Source organism: Stomoxys calcitrans, chromosome 3, assembly GCF_963082655.1.
Source record: "Stomoxys calcitrans chromosome 3, idStoCalc2.1, whole genome shotgun sequence".
NCBI classification, from domain to species: Eukaryota; Metazoa; Arthropoda; class Insecta; order Diptera; family Muscidae; genus Stomoxys; species Stomoxys calcitrans.
The window spans coordinates 29,811,228-29,833,049 of NC_081554.1; the positions used below are offsets into that span (position 1 = coordinate 29,811,228).

The 21,822-nt window shown below is 36.7% G+C and overlaps 1 protein-coding gene across 1 annotated transcript; it reads right to left on the reverse strand.

The window, feature by feature from the left end:
- Positions 1–5,372: 5,372 nt before the first annotated feature.
- LOC131996015 (uncharacterized) lies at positions 5,373–16,302 on the reverse strand. Its single transcript, XM_059365424.1, has 4 exons — positions 16,126–16,302; positions 14,833–15,810; positions 11,197–14,517; positions 5,373–5,444 (listed from the first exon to the last, which is right to left on the reverse strand). The coding sequence occupies exons 1-4, from the start codon at positions 16,300–16,302 to the stop codon at positions 5,373–5,375; spliced, it is 4,548 nt and encodes a 1,515-aa protein (XP_059221407.1).
- Between the last annotated feature and the right edge of the window lie 5,520 nt (positions 16,303–21,822).

The window sequence follows — 21,822 nt, forward strand, 5'->3', positions numbered from 1 at the left end:
TCCACAGTTCGAGTACATTTCCACTTACAAGGCAAATAGCCTTCTTCGAAACACCATGTAAGAATCGACTCGAGATGATCTAGTATAGCCCTCCTAAAGCTTTTACACTTAAAACAAGCCAAAAATCGAAAACTTGAAAATACAGATGCCATCTTTAAATTACATTGCTTATTTACTAACGGATAAGACCATCCACTTCAAATCTTGGTTGCAGATTGATTCTTATTTTACTTCATAGATGACTGTCCAAGTATTATTTTTTGAAAAATGCTTTTTTTAACCTAAAAAACTAAACATTTAAAGAGGCTCCTATTTGTAAAGCTATTTTGCGGCTTTGACTACGGCGCAAGGACAATTTCCTAAATTTCGACGCTATTTTGACCTCCATATTAAATTTTTGTGTTTAATAACAAGACCCAAAGTTGAAGATTTATAAACCTACTATTTAAAATAAAAATCTTTTTCACCAAAGGCAATGTTTCCCTAAAAAGTTGGAAAATTTATTGTCTTTTAATTAAGTTTGCTAATCTTTGGTAATAGTCTTTAAATAATAATAGCAATAATCTAAAAAGTAGGAAAAATTTTTTTTAGTGTACACATCTCTTTATTTATACCACCTATTTCAGGTGACTTTCCGCTCCTAAGCCAGCACATATTGTCCACTATCTCCACTCTAGACATACTTGGAGGAAGCACAATCATCTCCATACGGGGAGTCTGTTCGTGTTAATCCGCTTTAGGATAAACACCCAATCACAATCTTTCCAAGAAGACAATTCATTGTCCCTTGTTACCCAACATATGCGGTACATGCGCCAATCCTTTTTCAACGCATCATCTCTATTGTCTTGTACAAATCTTCTAAAGTTTTCTTCCTTACCCCTTATTAACAGTTGCTTGTATGTTCGCAGTTTGTTAATGTATTCGTTTCGGTGTGAGAAAAGATTCTCCGCTTTGGAATTTCTGGCACTTTGGAATCGCTGCCGCTTAACATTCCGCCGCATAGTTTACAGGTCACGGGTCCACCAACAAACTTAACTTGGTTTGGCCTATCGACGTCTACCAAGGATCACATCATTTACGGCACTCATCCACTCGTCTATCTTAGCAAACTGGTAATCTATCCCCGCATGGTTTACAGGTCACGGGTCCACCAACTGACCTAACTTCGTTTTGCCTATCGACGTGAACCAAGGATCACATCATTAACGGCACTCATCAACTCGTCTACCGTAGCAAACTGGTCATCTATTGTCAGTGCCCTAAAGACTTTTTAGAACATTGCTGATGCGTTCGCCCTAAAACTTTCTGCTAAAAGGTTACATTTGCAGCCTTTACGTCAATTCCACAAACGCCAGTAGTCTTCTCAAAGATATACTACTCACTCGGCATATTTAGCACAATGCAAATTGAACTACTTGCTAGCGATCCTCATAACCAAGCGAGTTATGGGACGTTTTCGAGAACAACATCGGAGAGATGGTATTTGCGTCTGGATCAAGGATGAGAGGGCTCCCTGTCTGGGCTAATCTTACAATAGATGCTAACCAAGAACACCTTTTTATTCTGCACTTCGCACAATAGCAGACCAACCACTGGTCTGATCAGCAACCGATATTGTTGTCATCTATGATTATAGCAGTCACCGCAGCATTGTTCCGGCACCTGGGAAACCTTTTTTTATTTTTTTTTCTAAACACACTATACGCGCCAACTACCGTATTTCCCTTTACGCCGCTGCTAGATGTGTCTGTGCCAAAATCATTTTTAATAAAATTTTTGGAGTTCATGCCGGCTCCTTAATTTTTTATTCTACCTTTGGAATAGACGTGTCTCCTATCTTCTTTTCTCCCCCATATTATTGCGTCTATATATCATCGAGTGCTTTTTTGAAGCAATTGAATAAGTTGAGTTGAGCATGCCGTTGCCGTCTATTGCGTTTTAAGCTTTCCAATGTCTAATGCAAGTCTAACCTATTTGCCAACGACTCATATTATACAAAGGCAATAAAATGGTCATTATTTGCCGAATTTAAATTAGGTTGTGAACTTTATTGATTGGCCAAATATAGATTTCATTGTATGAAGCGTATTCCAAGGTTTTATAATTCAATAAAAAGAGGAGTATTATTTAGAAAAACAAGAGATTTTGTTTAATATTCTGCACATTATAGACATGTAGAATAATTTTAAGTAAGGCAAGCAAAATGAAGGTTACCATAATAGTAGAATAGTATATGTCACTTATAGTCCTCACCATATATATTATAGAATTTATATATTGATAAGTATATGCGGATTTTTTATATAGTCGGCGTTGACAAATTTTTTCACAGCTTGTGACTCTGTAATTGCATTCTTTCTTCAGTCAGTTATCAGCTGTTACTTTTAGCTTGCTTTAGAAAAAAAGTGTAGTCTCCTCCACATCCTCATCAAGACCGCAGACGTCATTGTGCGGTATTCCCATGCGCGCCGCTATGCGGCCTATTGCACAGAGTCAGGTTTTGACCCCTGTTAAGGTACTCAGCGACCTCTTCCTCCTCCTCCGGTCAATGACAGGCCAAACCGCCATAGCGGTCCGGCAACTATCCGCCAAGTCCCATCTCTCCACCGACGCCACTCTGGCCATATCATCTACTATATTCAGCAGCTCGACAAATGGCACGTAGGCAAGACCGGTGACTTGTTTGCCTGGCGCAGACTAACCTCTCCCGGCCCATTCGTCCGCCTCCTCATTTCCTGGATTTCCTTCAAGTCCGGGAACCCATGTCAGCATCACATCGTGGACACGGAGTCTATCCAGGGACTCCAAACAATCTGTCAAACACCTCGATTTCACTGTTCTCGAACCGAGAGCAAGATTTTTTTTGCGGCTACTGTGGCTTAGACCTCTGCCTGAAGGACCGTTTACTCGTCCGGCAGTCTCAGAGACGTCGGTGTAGACTCCCAATCCAGTCTCTGACTCCATCTTGGAGCCATCAGTAAAGATCGAGGTCTTATCTTCCTCAAACACAGCATTCGCCCTCCATACATCCCTCCCGGAAAAACATATTCTGAATATCCTTATCCCAATCGGTAACGGTGTCAGGCAGTCGGAGATGCTCCTCAGTCTACCCTTCGCGTCCAGAATGAAACTGTGGCCGCACCTTTCCTCCTTCAGCATGCCGAGCTTCCACACCCTAAGCGCGAACTAAGGCGGCGAAGTTGCCCCAATGGGTTGCATATCCTGCATAGCTTCGAGGCCTGCCTGCAGTGTGGACCTCAATGCCCCTATGACTCCGACGCAGGCCAGTCTCTGGACCTTCTTAAATTCCCTCGTACGAGTCCTTATATACGGCTCTCCATGGCGCACTGGTATGATGGAGTGCCCCATCTTCCTACAGAGCATCCTCCTGCAGGAGTAAAAAGGACACATTGCCTAACGGCTTCTTTCCTCCGTATTCCACTTCCAGCATAGCTTCGAATCGAGGAGTATGCCAAAGAACTTCGCTTTCTTCGACAGCTGCAAGGTGATCCCGTCCAAAGACGGGCGTCTAAATTCGTATATCATGTATCTGCGAATGAACAGCACAAGCTCCGTCTTCCTTGGTTTGGTCCTCAAACCATTTCTGGTAACCCATCGTGACAATATCGTCAGTAACCCTTCCATGATATCGTGGATAGGTGACAGAAACCTGTCCCGGATCAGAAACACGACGTAGTCCGCATAAACGCTTATCTTCAAACCATTGTCGCCGCGATACAACAAGATTTTATTTGTCACGAGGTTCGACAAGAATTCGGCGAGAACACCCCTCCCTGAGGCTTTCCTCTTGTCACTTGGCTTCTGATCACACTATCTCCCAGGTTCGTATAAATAATCCTGCCACAAAGCGTATTATTAGTCCTATTACTGCTACTAAATTTCCCATAAACAGGGGATACTTCTGAAAATTTTTCTGTTGTTCACACCGGGATTTGAACCCAGGCGTTCGGCGTCATAGGCGGACATGCTAGCCTCTGCGCCACGGTGACACAAGGGTGAATCCCTGTGCGGTCCAGTTTTGTGACTATTGATTCTATCTACACGTTATTGAAGACACCCTCAAAATTCAAGAGGACCTCCAAAGTGTGCTTCTGCCGGAGGGACGTCTCGACCTCTTGTACCACATCGTGAAGGGCCGTCTCCACCGACCTGCCTTTGAGGTATAATGAAGTTCTCCGACGTCTGTCCCTCTCTCAGCTTTAGGTATATCACTCTTACCAGTGTTTTGAGCAAAAACAATGACAGACAAATGGGCCTATAATCATTCGTCTTACTGTGGTTTATTTTAATACACCCAATTTATGCAAGATATAGTCCATTACTTAATTTTCAAAATTAATACATTGACAGACGCTGTGCTCAAGAAGTAAATTGAAAAACCGAATAATATGGAACTATGTCAAGTTCATGACCGATTCAGACTATACTTGGCATAGATGTTGGAATTCATTACACAACTCAGAAAGTCAGATCTCGTCCAAATTGGATTGGAATTGCGCCCTCTGGTCAAGAAGTCAAATAAGGATACCGGTATATATGAGAGCTAAATTTAAACTTGGATCGATTCCGACTATTTACAAATCAAAGTAACCTACGTCAATGAAATGTTTTGATGCAATATTGCGAACAGCTAGATTTACTCGTTAGAAAATTAGTGTGATTTCGGCAGACAGACCGAGGACATCGCTAGATGCGCTAAAAATGTCGTGACGATTAAAAGCACTATACATATTTTCTAGGATCTTAGATCAATATTTCGAGATGTATGCAAAAGTATTGCGGAGGGTATAAAAGGTTTTCAATGGTTTCGGCAGACAGACCGAGAGCTTCGCTAAATGGACTTAAAATGTCATGAGGATTGTAAGCACTATACAATTTTTTTTGGATCTTAGATCAATATTTCAAGGTATTACAACTGTATGCAGAAGTATTGCGGAGGGTATAAAAGGTTTTCAATGGTTTCGGCAGACAGACCGAGGGCTTTGCTAGATGGACTTAAAATGTCATGAGGATTGAAAAAACAAAAAAAAAAATTTAGGATCTTAGATCAGTATTTCAAGGTATTACAAATGTATGCAGAAGTATTGCGGAGGGTAGAAAAGGTTTTCAATAAACAATAAAGTGTAAACTCTTTACTCCGCATAAAGCCCATAACAAACTATTTCAAAATTAGCTTGTAGTCCAATGCGCCATATAAGCCAATAATTTCGTGCAAACGCAATAAGTGTACTATAGCTATAACCAATGAAATAGTAGGAAAGTTCTTGTAAAACTTTGTTGAAAATATGTGAATGTCTTGCAAGGCTCTGTAACCGATAAATATTGTTCATAAGTATTGATCTGGTTTTCTAGGGTATTTTCCAGAAATTGGCTGATTGTGGATTTCCAGCACTGATAATGCCATGACAACCAACTTCTAACTGCAAAAAAAAATTATAAAAAATTAAAATTTTTTAAAAGCTCCTAATTGCTACCACTTAAAATAGCGCCTAGTTACCATGCTTCAACTCAGCGATGATAAAGCCAACAGAAATCATTAAAAATTTAAGTAAACTCTCTTTTAGAAAAACTACCAAAACCATTTCAAATGTTATCATAAATGTTGGTTGTAAATCAATTTATCATTTTTACGAGTTATCAATGAAATTTTGAAGACATTTCATTGGCTAGTGTATTCCTGGTGCTGTCTTTCAATTGTCAAATTCAGCGGCTATAGTTTACTCGTGTTTATATGACAATTAAATTAATTGGCAATTTAGATTAGATTATATTGTCACGGGAATGTATGTAAATACAATAGTTACAAGTACTTGAAGCATATTGAAAGGAAAATATATGAACATGTGGCAAAATTTATGGCAACACTATTTTAAAAATTTTCAAACCGCTCTAGGAATGATGTTCAGTTAATGGTTAATAAGTGAAGTTTCAACTTTTGTTAAAGTCAAGCATGTAGGTTATAAAAGTAAAACTTCATTTGATTTGTAAAAGTTTTGTAAGAGTAAACCTTCATTATCTTAGCTTAAGATTCAGAAGACTTTTTTACGGAAGCTAACTAACTAAATTTCTCATGAACATTCCGTTAATGAAAAGCGGATACTTCTCTCATATCAATTCTGCACGCAATTGCGGGACAAAGACGCAAAAGGAGATGCTCTAGTAGGGTTACTAGCTGGATGGAGAAGACGTGAAGTTTCGATGATCAGTCAGCACTACAATAATAATTCCCATGTAATGCCTGCTAAACCTCAGGATAAGAACTATCCATCCATTTCCAAACTGTATTGCAAAGATAATGATGGGGATTCTTAAAAAGCAGGTATGGAGGTGGGTACAATCTGCGCATGTTTTGAATGAATTTCAAGCAGCATTTAGAAGAGGCTATTCCACATACATAATATATACAACTAGTCTGAAATAGTAAGTCTGAAACTAGACAAAAAGAAGAAAGTCTATGCATATTTTGTAGACTTTGCAGCTGCTTTTGACAATGTGGTCAGACAAGCCCTTATTTATATATATATATATATATATATATATATATATATATATATATATATATATATATATATATATATATATATATATATATATATATATATATATATATATATATATATATATATATATATATATATATATATATATATATATATATATATATATATATATATATATATATATATATATATATATATATATATATATATATATATATATATATATATATATATATATATATATATATATATATATATATATATATATATATATATATATATATATATATATATATATATATATATATATATATATATATATATATATATATATATATATATATATATATATATATATATATATATATATATATATATATATATATATATATATATATATATATATATATATATATGTAAAATGGATACTTTCGGGACAATTTTTCTGTATAATGTATGTTTCGAGGACATTTGTATACTTTGGGGACTGTCCCCAAAATTTCAGTCTATATTGTGGATGTTTTGAGGACACCGATACATTGGGGACACTTTTTGCTTTACGATTTTATGACTTTTTCTAGATTCTCCATAATTTTTATCACTAAAATAACACTTTTTTTTCATATATACTCTTGTTTTCTATAAAAAATTAGTGATTTTTTTATTTTATTTCTACTCTTCGTGTTGCCAGAATGGTATCGTGTAAAACAGCAACCTACAAAATCAACCCTGTTGTTTCAATGTTACCACCTCAGGATGGTAGTTCAGAGTATTGCCGCAATGTCGCCAAAGTCACTCAGATTTAATATTGGATTAGTTCGTGTACTCGCCGCAATTAAAACAGAGCGCTGTAATGAATTCGGCTATTTTAGTTCCACGACATCTACTTTTTACGCGGGTAAATTTTTTGGGCTCATTGTAACTATGACATAGAAAGCAGCATCGCTCTGTATATAAAAGTCATAGTGTGTTTGCTTGTCTGTTTGTTCGAAGCTCCAAAACGACCAAACCGATGTTCTTGAAATTTCCACAGATTGTGTAAAATGGTCTGGAAGGAATAATAAGCTATATAAATTTTTGATATCAAGGTCGGGTCGGAGCCCTAAAAATACCCACCAAAATTAAAAATGGATCGATTGTAACAATATTGGACTCAAATTAACGGTATTTAGGAGTAGAAAATAAAACATATTAAAATTTCAAGCCAATTCGAATGGGGCTAGCCCCACCACAATAACCCCAAACGCACATATACACCGATCGAGGCAACATACAGTGGGATAGAACGGAAAAAACTAGTAGGAAATATGCCATATGAGAACGGATGGAGATAACTATTTGAATTTTAAAGACCAAAAATAAAATCTGCTCGAAAGTTTTTTTTTTTTGAGAAAACCATAATACCCATTTTGGGCAGGTATAGTTTCCAAATCGGCATTTTTTAGTAAATTTTCTGTGAAGGTTACAAATATGGTCAAGCCAATTCGCATGGGACTCGCCCCTCCACAAAAACCTTGAACGAACATATAGACCGATCGAGGCAACATACAGCGGGATAGAACCAAAAAAAACTAGTAGAAAACATGCCCTAGGAAAACAGATAGAGATAACTATTTTAATTTTGAAATGGTCAAGGCCCCATGTAGTGTAAGTGTTTCGCCGCAAGATCCTTAAGTTGGTCACCTCGGAATTAAGAAAAATTGTTCCGGCTGCCAAATCATCATTTGTGGTCCGACTTCTAAAATTCTTTTTTTGCTGAATAGCGCTGAAAAATTCTAAGAAAAAAAAAAAACAAATAAAGATATCTTAATAATTCTGTTTGATATTTGCAGATATAAGTGTATTTAAAAGACCAAAATTAAATTTAGCTGTAAGTTTTTACAGAGCTAAGATAGTTTCCAAATCGGCATTTTTTTAGAAAATTTTCTGTAAAGGCTACAAATATGGTTTGGTGCAAAAAATTGTTTGCATGGGTTCATGGGACGTATGAAATAAAACAAGTAAAAAGGCGTTAAGTTCGGCCGGGCCAAACTTTGGATACCCACCACCTCGGATATATATGTAAACCACCTTTCATCAAAATTCGGTGAAAATTGCATACCTTATGCCCCATAGCAGCTATATCTGTATATATTCCGATTTGGACCAGATAAATTCTAATAAGTAAAAGTTATTGTTCAATTGTATTTAACAAAATATTGGTCTTTTTAGTAGCTATATCTAAAAATAAACCAATCTGAACCATATACGACGCAGATGTCGAAAAGCATAACATAAGTCACTGTGTCAAATTTCAGTGCAATCGGATTAAAAAGCGCCTTTTATGGGGCCAAGACTTTAAATCGAGAGATCGGTCTATATGGCAGCTATATGCAAATCTTGATCGATCTAGACCAAATTGCAGAAATATGTGGAGGGTCTAAACTTAACTTTTTGTCCCAAATTTCGGCAACATCGGACAATAAATGCGCTTTTTATGGCCCTAAAACCTAAAACCGAGAGATCGGTCTATATGACAGCTATATCCAAATCTAGACCGATCTAAGCCAAATTGACGAAGGACGTTGAAGGGTCTAACACAACTCACTGTCCCAAATTTCAGCAAAATCGAATAATAAATGTGGCTTTTAGGGGCCTACGACCCTGAATTGGAGGATCGGTCTATACGGCAGTCATATCCAAATCTGAACCGATCTGAGCCTTATTAACGAAGGATGTCGAACGGCGTAAGCCAACGCATTGTCCCAAATTTCAGCAAAATCAAATAATAAATGTGGCTTTTATGGAACTATGCCCCTAAATCGAAGGATCGGTCCAAATGGCAACTATATCCAAATCTGAACCCATCTGGGCCAAATTAACAAAGGACGTTGAAGGGCTTAACACAACTCACTGTCCCAATTTTCAGCAAAATCGGATAATAAAAGTGGCTTTTAGGGGCCTAAGACCCTAAATTGGAGGATCGGTCTATATGGCAGCTATATCCAAATCTGAACCGATTTGAGCCATATTAACGGAGGATGGCGAAGGGCCTAAGACAACGCACTGTCCCAAATTTCAGCAAAATCGGATAATAAATGAAGCTTTTATGGGCCTAAGACCCTAAATCGGAGGATCGGTCTATATGACAGCTATATCCAAATCTAGACCGATCTGAGCCAAATTGACGGAGGATGTCGAAGGGCCTAACACAACTCACAAATTCAGTTAAACATGTGAAGTAAAATATATTAGTCCTGTGGGGGACTTAGCTTTATATTTTGAGAACTCGCGGGGTTTTTCTAATTGTTTTAATAAGAACTTGCCTATTTTTTGACCAAAAAAAAGCAGAAAATCACATTCTTTGATTTTGATTTTAAATCCATCAGTTCAAATCATGCATCAAAATGAAAATAAAGCTAAAAATCGTTCAAGTTACTCTAAACAACACAAATATCGCTTGTATGTAGAAACGTTCTGAGTACGTATAACCTCAAAAATGTCAAGCTTTACGATAGAGCTGTCAGTTGGCAGATGACACCACAAGGGTTGTCCAATCCCGAAATATAAAAGACAACCCTCGTGTAAAGAAATATCACCAAAAAAACTCCCTTTCGTCTTTCAAAGAAATAAAGCACAGAAAATAATCTTTCCTCAAAAAACAAAAAGGTTTCAAATTTTATTTGGCTGTAAAAAGGGTTACAAGCTTGAATACTTAAGTGTTGTCTGCTCGATGGTCGAAAAAGAAGAGATCGACTTCACACAAAATTCTAGCTAAGGGACTTCAAAAGAAATTACTTTCAAGTATATAAAATTATTATTTACAAAATACCTAAATAGCTTAAAGTGTTATATTTATAAGTACATAGCAAAATTTGTTTCTACATATCGATCATATGAATAAATAGTTTCGCTAGAAGCAACGAACGCCCACCAAAGTAGCAAAACCGGTGGTGGAAGGGAGAGACTATCTGATTTGCATTCTAATCTGCTTACTGGTAACTCTTAACTCCCAAAGGGCTTGGCATGATGTATTATACTAAAACACCCGATCGTTAATGACAAAGGGGGAAGGTGCGACGCACAAGCTGCCAGGGATTCAGGTAAGATTTAATCGGTAAAGGGGGAATCGTTATCACCGAAGCAGATTAGCACGCACAAAGATCAAACTGCGTATACTGATGAGTATTTGAATAAATACGCACAAATAATAATTAATTACGATAAAAACATAAGTATTTCAAATTACTGAATATTAAACTGCATACATGATTATGGCTATAATAATAATAATAACGTGGTGAGGTGTGTTTTTTTATGATGACGGTTTGGTGGTGAATGGGGTGAAACGTTAATGTAATGTTGGGTTGGGAAAATATATGATTTTGCCAACATTCTCCCCCCTGAAGGACGAATGTTCTTATGTGCAGATAATAGTTGGTAGACGGCCTATCGTTGGGAGAATATTTAGTCGAGGAAATACCTCCGCTATGCTCCGACTCATAGCGTTTGAGGGTAGGCTCCGTCCTTGAAGGGTAGGTATACACACAAGTGGTCCATTCTGGTGAGGGGGTAGTAGTTAGGCAGTTGATTTAATATTTGTGTCGACAAGCGATGTTGCATTTTCTGGAAGTAAACAAATTTTTGAAATTGGTCTTTTTACAAGTTTGTTTTTAATAAGAACTGATACCACCCGTGTACGTCCATCAGGTCCAGGATGTGTTTCCTCGATGCGGCCAAGTAGCCATTGACCTGGTCCACACCGTTCGTCTACAACCAGCACCAAATCGCCAATAGTAGGTTCAGATCTGCTTTTGAGCCATTTCGGTCGCGCTTGAAGACGATTAACATATTCATTTCGCCATCTTTTCCAAAAATGTTGTTTCATTTTTTCCACACATTTCCAGCGAGAAAGTAAATTGATGTTGGTTTCCAACAGAGATTCTTCTGGTATGCAAATCGTTGGCTCACCAACAAGAAAGTGCGCAGGAGTAAGTGCTTCAAAATTCGAAGGGTCGGAAGATAAAGGACATAAAGGACGAGAGTTCAAACAACCTTCTATTTGACATAGTAGTGTTGTGAGCTCTTCGAATGTCAGATTGCGCTCGCCTATAATCCTTTTCAAATGGTATTTCACGGATTTCACACCTGCTTCCCAAAGACCACCAAAATTTGGGGAGGCAGGTGGAATGAAGTGCCAAGTGGTACAGTTCTGACTTAAAGCCTGAAGAACCTCCTCGGGCAGTGATTTCTGAGATTTTTCCAAAAGTACTTGGAGTTCTTTTGAGGCACCAACAAAATTCGTGCCGCAGTCTGAGTAGAGATCGGTACAAGCACCGCGCCGCGACACAAATCGTCTAAACGCAGAAAGAAAAGCATTTGTCGTCAGGCTGGTAACTGCTTCTAGATGTATGGCTTTGGTAACCATACACACAAAAAGACATATGTACCCCTTTGAGGTAACAGTAGACCTCAAGTTCGAAGTCTTAATAGTTATGGGACCGGCATAGTCGACGCCACTATGCTTAAATGGACGAGTGATCATCAAGCGAGCTTGTGGCAAATTACCCATTATCTGCTGCGACGTTTTCGCAGCAAAACGGAAACATTTCAAACACCTGTTTATAACACGTTTGGCCAATTGGTTTCCTGAGATTATCCAGTACCTTCTGTTCACATAGGACATGGTCAAAGTAACACCACCATGTAATGTCCTTTCATGTGCGTCTGAAATGATAAGCACTGATAATGGATTTGACTTTGCCAAAACTAGGGGATGCTTCACATCATAGGGGAAATTCGAATTCTGGAGGCGTCCACCAACTCGAATTATTCCAGTTTCGTCAAGAAATGGCATAAGTTTCAAAATAGGACTCTGTGCGATCACCTTTCGTGCAGAGAGCCTTGACAGCTCCTCAGGGAAATCAATTTCCTGAGTTATTCTTACAAAGATCATCAAAGTCTTGTTAACATCCCCAATTGATAAGGGACCAGTAATCCTCTCATCGGGATGCTTACAATTGTGACAGAACCGAAAACATAATGAAGTGATGCGTAGCAAAGTGTGTAATTTGGAGAATTTTGAAAGCAATTCAGGATATGCTTTCTCAGTGGCAACATTCGTTGTAATCTTGACGGCTCTCTCCTCCTTCGATGTACACAAATTCGGTAAAGATTCAGGCCAAGAGGATTGTGGTCCGTAAAGAAAATGAGGCCCAAACCACCAAGTCCGGTTCCCTATTAACTCCTCTGCCTGAATTCCCCTAGATGCACAGTCTGCCGGATTCAAAGCCGAAGGAACGTATCTCCACTGAATTGGATTGCTGCATCGTTGTATGTCTGCCACGCGGTTAGCCACGTAGACAGTCCAATTGGAGGGAGACTTGTGAATCCAACTTAATACAGTGGAGCTGTCACTCCAATAAAAAACATTCCGTACACCAAGGTCAGCGAGGGATTCCTGAACCTTTCGTGCCAGTTTCACTCCAAGTGCAGCAGCGCAAAGCTCCAATCTTGGAATTGAAACGGTCTTAATGGGTGATACTTTTGATTTGGCCTGCAAAAGGTGAACAAAAGTATCGTTAGCCGTAACAATACGCACGTAAACCACTGCGGCGTAAGCAACACTAGAGGCATCGCAGAAACAATGTAATTCAGATTCAGAGTTCTGATTCCATTGAATCCACCTGGGAATCGCCAAATTAGCCAACTTTGGCAATGAAGCCCTGTGCCGAAACCACAGGTCCTCAATTTCCCTTGGGACATTATCATCCCAGTCAACCCCATGTTCCCACAGTTGCTTGAAAAGGGATTTGGCCACCACAGTAATCGGAGTAAGCCACCCCAATGGATCATAAAGCCTGGCGGACTCCGAGAGAATCCTGCGCTTGGATGCAATCGGATCCTTGTCAAGATTGACCTCAAAAAAGAAAGAGTCGGTGGCCGTGTTCCACTGTATGCCCAATGTCCTAACGACGTTATCACGGTCAAAGTTCAGATTCACAGAAGTCCCCCTGTGTTCTTCTGGTATAACCGCAAGCAACTCTTTAGAGTTCGTCACCCACTTTCTCAAATTGCAGCCACCCTCATCCAATAAGGTGCATAAATCCTTGTAAAGTGGTTTCACGTTGTCTATACTATCAGAACCGGAAATAACGTCATCCACGTATGAGTCCTGCAGTAGAACCCTAGCGGCCACAGGATACCTGTCCCTGTAATCGTGCGCCAACCTCTGCAAAACACGAATGGCAAGATATGGAGCAGATGCCGTACCATACGTCACTGTGTTCAATTCATAAATCGAAATTTCATCAAATGGGCTAAAACGCCACAAAATCTGCTGAAATTTCCGGTGCCCTGGACAAACATCTATCTGCCGGAACATTTTCTCAATGTCCGCGCTAAAGGCAATCCTATGACGTCTCCATCTGGTAAGGATACCAGGCAAATCATTCTGGAGAGCAGGCCCAGGGGAAAGCTCGTCGTTCAACGACTTACTTTCACGTGAATGGCTACTGCCATCAAAAACAACGCGTAGCTTCGTCGTGGTACTACTCTCCTTAAGAACACCATGGTGCGGTAAGAAGTAGGAATCTTGACGAACATCACTAGGATAAACGCCAATCTTCGACATGTGGCCCAAATTCTCATATTCCTTGAGAAATTTGGTGTAGCTTTCGCAAAATAATGGTTTCCTGGAAAATGATATTTCCAGTTGTTTCAAACGTCGAAGTGCATTGAGCACATTGTTCTGAAGAGTAGGACTGGAGCCGTCCTTCAGTATAGACCGAAAGGGCAATTTCACCACGTATCGACCAGATACTGTTCGAGTTGTGGTAGCTTCAAAAAACTCCTCACATGCCTCCTCCTCCTCAGTAAACTTCCTTTTGGGGAGGACCTCCTCCTGTTCCCAGAAGGATCTCAAAATATGGTCCAAGTGTACATTATGAATGTGTATCTGGTGTGAAGACACGGAATTGCTGGGTCCTGAAAACACCCAACCAAAATGAGTGTTCTGAAAGAACAAATCATTATGTACAAAAGACTCCGTTGGAATCTTAATTTTCGAACAAATGTCCGATCCTAGAATTATATCTATGGAATCGGATCTGTAAAAAAAGGGGTCAGCCAAGCTCTCCAATTCGATATTCGGAAGGGAAATATATCTAGAGGACAAGTCTGGAGTGTAAGACGACAAGCTTGAAAGAACAAGGGCAGAACAGGACAGAACTAGCTCTTCTTTAAGGGTGTACAAATCAAGTTGTACAGAAAATTTCGACATGTTCTCGCTACCATTTCCAATACCAACGACTTTGCAATGCGACCTTACCTTCTCAAGACCTATAAGTTGAACTGTGGACTCCGAAATCAAACTACCTTGAGATCCAGGGTCTAGTAGCGCCCTCAACGTAAATTTGCCACGATTTGTCACAACCCTAAGCCTTATCGTGTAAAGTAAAACAGAGTGAAACGCCTGAGCACTATGCGAAGCCATCTGGGTAGGTGCAGTACCTGCACAACCAGTAGGACCAGCCCTGGTTAGAGGACCGTCCGAATGCAGCACCGTATGGTGTAGCTGCTTGCATGTGATACAACGGAAAGGAGATTTGCAATTGTTGTGGTCATGCCCGACCACAAAACAATTTTGGCAAGCGTTCTTCTTTGAGAGAAAATTAACCTTATCGCTCAAGGGCAATGCTAAAAATTTAAAACACTTTGCGAGACTGTGAGGTTTCTCGCAGAATGCGCAAAGAATAGGTTTTGGTTTGGAAAACTGTCCAGAATTGCACGAAGCCTTCCGCACCTGCGCATTAGATTTCGAATTATTATTACTTTTATTTCTACCCTTAGTGGGATATTGTTTATCAGATGGGAACTCATCGGTCATAGACTCCAGCGTTCGGAAAGTTCTTTCCAAGAAAGAGAAGAGTTCGGAAATGAGGGGGATTTCGGTAGAGGATTTCAAAGACTGTTCCCAATCCCTGCGGGATTGAAGATCCAGTTTCTGCACGAGCAAATGGATAAGAAGAGGATCCCACGTGCTGGCATCTATATTCAAATTTTGTAAAGAGGACAAACACTCTTGAGCAGAATCAAGAAGTGTCTTAATGGACTGAAATCCACCATCTGATTTCGGTATATTAAACAACCTAGAAATCAAGTTTCCCACAAGCATACGCCTATTATGGTATCTTGATTCTAATATCTTCCACGCCGAGTCATAATTTGCCTCTGTGGCTGAAATATTCTTTATCAGATTTGCCGCCTCGCCACCAAGGGTACTACGCAAATAATAAAACTTCTGTATCTTATTGAGGGATTCGTTTTGGTGAACAAGGGAAAAATATATGTCCCGAAATGGGATCCATTCCATATATTCCCCTGTGAATCTAGGCAGCGTGATCTTGGGAAGTTTAGAGTCTGATCCTATCGTCATATCAGAGCGACCGTGATGAGTCACAAATGTGCTAGACATAGGAGACTGCATAACATTATGACCCGCATTAGAGTCGATAATTTTACCCTTAAAAGAGAGATACCTCTCAGAAAAATCAAAATACACGTCATCACTGATATATGGAACGTCATTAGAATTCAAAGATGTGTCGTGAATAAGCCTCACTATCGTATCATGCTGTGCCTCGAATCGATTAAAAATATCATCAACCCTTTGGCCCAATGCATCTACATAACCATGAGTTTTCTCGGCAGGATTTTTGGCATCGAAACGACTTTCATATTTAATCAATAAATCTAACAAGTCGCGTTGCTCCTTTATAAAAGTGGCCAGTTCACTCATGGTTAATTCGCGCACAAACGTTCACTAAAAGGGCTTTCCAAGCACCAAATCAAAGCAAATGAATAAAGCGAAACAAAAAAAAAAAAAAAAAAAAAAACACTTCCACCAAGATTAACGCAGTTATAGAAATTCCAATTTAAATCCAATATCAAAATACGCGAAAACTATGCCAATCTATGTCCAAAGAACTTATTAAGCACTAAGCAATAATTTTCGTTCACCAAAACACAATTAACTTATTCTTTCCGTCAAGAAAAATGCAAAGAGAAGCTTAAAAAAAAATATGAAAAGTTTAATTACTTTGTTTAGCAAAATAATAGAACAAAAACCGACACGAGAGTTCCCGGGTTTCGGCACCAATAAAATGTAAAGAAATATCACCAAAAAAACTCCCTTTCGTCTTTCAAAGAAATAAAGCACAGAAAATAATCTTTCCTCAAAAAACAAAAAGGTTTCAAATTTTATTTGGCTGTAAAAAGGGTTACAAGCTTGAATACTTAAGTGTTGTCTGCTCGATGGTCGAAAAAGAAGAGATCGACTTCACACAAAATTCTAGCTAAGGGACTTCAAAAGAAATTACTTTCAAGTATATAAAATTATTATTTACAAAATACCTAAATAGCTTAAAGTGTTATATTTATAAGTACATAGCAAAATTTGTTTCTACATATCGATCATATGAATAAATAGTTTCGCTAGAAGCAACGAACGCCCACCAAAGTAGCAAAACCGGTGGTGGAAGGGAGAGACTATCTGATTTGCATTCTAATCTGCTTACTGGTAACTCTTAACTCCCAAAGGGCTTGGCATGATGTATTATACTAAAACACCCGATCGTTAATGACAAAGGGGGAAGGTGCGACGCACAAGCTGCCAGGGATTCAGGTAAGATTTAATCGGTAAAGGGGGAATCGTTATCACCGAAGCAGATTAGCACGCACAAAGATCAAACTGCGTATACTGATGAGTATTTGAATAAATACGCACAAATAATAATTAATTACGATAAAAACATAAGTATTTCAAATTACTGAATATTAAACTGCATACATGATTATGGCTATAATAATAATAATAACGTGGTGAGGTGTGTTTTTTTATGATGACGGTTTGGTAGTGAATGGGGTGAAACGTTAATGTAATGTTGGGTTGGGAAAATATATGATTTTGCCAACACCTCGTATGCAACAAGTGATGGGAACGTGGTCTGAAGAAAGGGCGTTTGAGTGAATCTCTAGATGAGATATTGTTGGAATTGAATTCTGGGCGAATCGTTTAGGATTTGGAGGATAATAAACATGTACACAGGACTGATTTTGATATTTATAAAGTACGTTCCCGTCGGTGTTATTCATTACACTCCAGCTTGTATGTTGTGCGTTAAAGTCGCCAAAAATTAAAACATCATTCTTTTTGCTATTTAACTTTATTAAGTCATCTTTAATGTTAGGCTTCTAATGTGGGGTATAAGCAGATGTTATTATAACATTGTTCCCATTAATTAAATGTATCTTTAGCCAAAAAATTGTGCTCGACAGCTTTTCTAATTCCAATGAACACACAGCCACCATGAGTTCACCGATCATTACTGTAGATTTTGTAGCCTTCCATCTTGAATTTATGATGAGGTTTGAGAAATGTTTCATTTAAGAGAAAAACATATGATTTTGTTGTAAAAAGCAAAATTCAGCTGCATAATTGCTGAATTTTGTCATTATGCCTTGGCAATTCCAGTGCATAACATGAATCTGATTTATGTTGAATGAATTATAAAGCATGACGCAACATCATTCCTAAAACTCTGAATTTATCATACCTATTCTGCACTGTTTTAGGCGATCAATAGCTTCAAAGTAAATATCATCATAACAAATTCATCATCGTTAAGTCGTCTGCATCGTCTACTTGACTGCCTTGACTTGTAACGTTAGAGTATAGGTTGGAATTGCCAAATGGTTAAGTACTAAAATTTCTAGCTGATTGACGTCTAGCTGTTTGAACATATGGGGTTCTTAACCCACTTAATTTGAACCACCCTATGTTCTAGATTAACATGTTGGATTATCAACAGCTGATCGAGAAGACAAACCTTTGTTTTTTTAACCAGCTTGAGGGAAATCATCTGGTTCTATTTAATATTCATACACACATCGTTTACCACAGAAAATTTTGTTCGAAATATAAAATATTTAAATTGAAATTCAGATACTTTATTTGAAATTCACAAAATGTCAATAAAAATTCCGAATCTTTCAATTGAAATTTAGAATATTTCAATTGAAATTCAGACTATGCCACTTTCAAGAGTAATTCAAAAACTAACAATTGAAATTCAGAAATTCCATTTATAATTCAGAAATTTTATTTTAAATTCAAATATTTTATTTGTAGTTCAGAAATATTCTTTGTATTCAGATATTTCATTTAAAATTTGGAATATTCCAATTGAAATTGAGAGTACTTCAATTGGGATTCAGACTACTCCACTTTCAAGTATATTTCAGAAAATATCATTTGAATTTGAGAATTCCAACTATAATGCAGAAATTTCATTTAAAATTCATATATTCTATTTGAAATTCAGATATTCCATTTGTAATTGAAAACACTCCACTTTCAAGTATAATTCAGATATTCCAAGTACAAACTGCAATTCAGAAATTCCATTTGTAATTCAGAAATTTCATTTGAAATTCAAATATTATATTTCAAATTCAAAAATTTCATTTGATTTTCAAAATGTTCATATAAAATTCGGAGTATTTCAATTAAAATTCAGATACTACATTCGACATTCAGATATTTCATCTAAAATTCAGATATTTTATTTGAAATTCAGAATATGCTTTTAAATAATATTTGAATTAAAATTAAGAATATTTCAACAGAAATTCAGCTTACACAACTTTGAAGTGTAATTCATAAAATACCAATTCAATTTCAGGAACTCCATTTCTTATTAAAAAATTTAATTTAAAATTCAGATATTTTATTTGAAACTCAGAAATTCTATTTGATGTTCAGACACTTCACTTCAAATTCAGAATATTTATTATTATCAGGGGCGATGTTTTAAAAGCAATGGGAAAGTTTTTTTAAAAAAAGTTCAGAAAAATGCATTAAATCTTTACTTGGGTCGATAGAACGGTCCATATATTTATTTCATGCAAACCTTGACCGTGGCTGCGCCTCAAATGGTTCATCCGCTTATTCTAATTTTGGCATACTCTTTCCAACATTTCGGCCGGTATCTCACAAATAAATGATTTAATGTTGTCTTAAAATGCGAAAATTGAAGCGGGCCTGTCTGTATAGACATGAGCTTTAACATAGCCACACAAAAAAAGCCTAGAGGCGTTAAGTCGCACGATATAGGCGGCCAATTGACCGGTCCCGAACGTGAAATAAAGTCCTCACCTAACTTGCCTCTCAATAAGTCCATTGTTACGCGTGCTGTTTGGCATGTGGCACCGTCTTGTTGAAACATGAAATTCAAGCTCTTGTATTTTGGGCAAAAAATGTTAGATATCGTCTCACGGTAGCACTCACTATTCACATGTACGTTGCGATTCGCATCATCTTTGAAGAAGTACGATCCAATGATGCCACCAGCCCATAAACCGCACCAAATTGTGACTTTTTCTGAATGCATCGATAGCTCTTGCAATGCTTCTGGCTGATCTTCGCTCCAAAATCGACGATTCTGCTTATGAACATTTTTAACAGATGAATTTTTTTTGATAATAAAATTAAATAATTTGCAAGCGTTGTTTGTTTGCAAGACGATTCATGGTTAAATTGTAGACCAATCTGAAGATGTTTGACAGAGAAACAAAACACGAAACCTGCGTGAGCAGTGAAAACTAGTGTTGGAATAGCTTAAAAATCACCATTTATTATATCAAAAATTATTATTCAAAATATTTCGATTGAAATTCAGATATTTTGAATTTCAAAATATATTAATTGAAATTCAGATATTTCATTTGATATTCTATTCCAGATATTTCATTTGATATTCTATTCCAGATATTATATTTTATAATTTCAATTAAGATTGCGATAGTTTTTTGAAATTCAGAATGTGTTTATTAAAATTCAGATATTCCATTTGATATTTCAATTAGAATCCAGAATGTTTCAATTGAAATTCAGACTCCATAAAATACCAATTGAAATTGAGAAATTCAATCTGTAATTCAGAAAGTTCATTTGAAGTTCAGAAATTCCGTATGATATCCATACAGTCCTTTTGAAATTCTGAATAATTCATTTGAAATTCAGATACTTCTTTTGAAATTCAGAATATTTCAATTCAAAGGTAGATATATTATTTGAAATTCAGTATATTTTATCTAGAATTCAGAATATTTCAGGTCAAATTCAGAATATTTTAATTCAGACTGGTGTAACTTTCAAATGTAATTCAGATTAAACCTATTGAAATTAATAAATTCCGCTTAAATTAAGAATTTCATTTAAAATTCAGGTAAATCAGGTAAATTTGAATTTCTGAAATTTCCATATCATTTTCAGATATTTTATTTGAACTTCAGATACTTCATTTGAAGATCAGATATTTTATTTGCATTTCATTAATTCCATTTGAAATATTAAAAATGTTCAATTGAAAATTAAATATTTCATTCGAAGTTCAATTATAATTCAGAAGATTCCAATTGGAATTCCGACTACACCAATTTTAAGAATATTTCAGAAAATACCAATTTAAAAATTAGAAATTCCATTTGGTGTTCAGATATTCCATTTGAAATGCAGAATATTTTATTTTCAATGAAGACACCCCATGTGAAATTCATATATTTTATTCGAAATTCAGATATTGTATTTGAAATTCATATATTTTATTTGAAATTCAGAAATTTTATTTGAATTTGAGAATATGTAAAATGCAATTTAGATATTCCATTTGAAATTCAGAATATTTCAATTAAAATTGAGAATATATCAAATGAAAATCAAACTACACCACTTTTAAATATAATTCAGATATTCCAAGTACTAATTGAAATTTAGAAATTCCTTTTGTAGTTCAGGAATTTCATTGAAATTCAGATATTTTTTTTGAAATTAATTTGATATTCAGATATTCCTGTTGAAATTCAGAATACTTCTTTTGAAATTCATATACTTCATATGAAATTCGGAATATTTCAATAGAAATTCACTTATTTCATTTGAAATTTGAAATATGCTAATTAAAAATTAATATTCCATTTGAAATTCATCATATTTCAATTTAGAATATTTGAGTTGAAATTCAGAATATTGCAACGAAATGGTGTGGTCTGACACAATTTTCAAGTATAAGTCCGAAGAAACCAAACTGCATTTATTATTCAGAAATGTCATTTGAAAGTCAAAAATTCCGTTTTATATTCAGATATTCCATTTGAAATTCAGAATATTTAATTTGAAATGCGGACACACCATTTGAAATTCAGAATATTTCAATTGAAATTCAAATAATTAATTTGAAATTCAGATTATCTATTTGAA

Bases quoted from the DNA above. Each gene is read 5' to 3' on its own strand.
- LOC131996015 (XM_059365424.1), bottom strand. From the start codon at position 16,302: ATGAGTGAACTGGCCACTTTTATAAAGGAGCAACGCGACTTGTTAGAT. The intron at 15,811-16,125 runs GTGAGGCTTATT...TCCCTCAATAAG, and splicing joins AGGCACAGCATGATACGATA to ATACAGAAGTTTTATTATTT. The intron at 14,518-14,832 runs GTAAGGTCGCAT...TTGTTCTTTCAG, and splicing joins AACTTATAGGTCTTGAGAAG to AACACTCATTTTGGTTGGGT.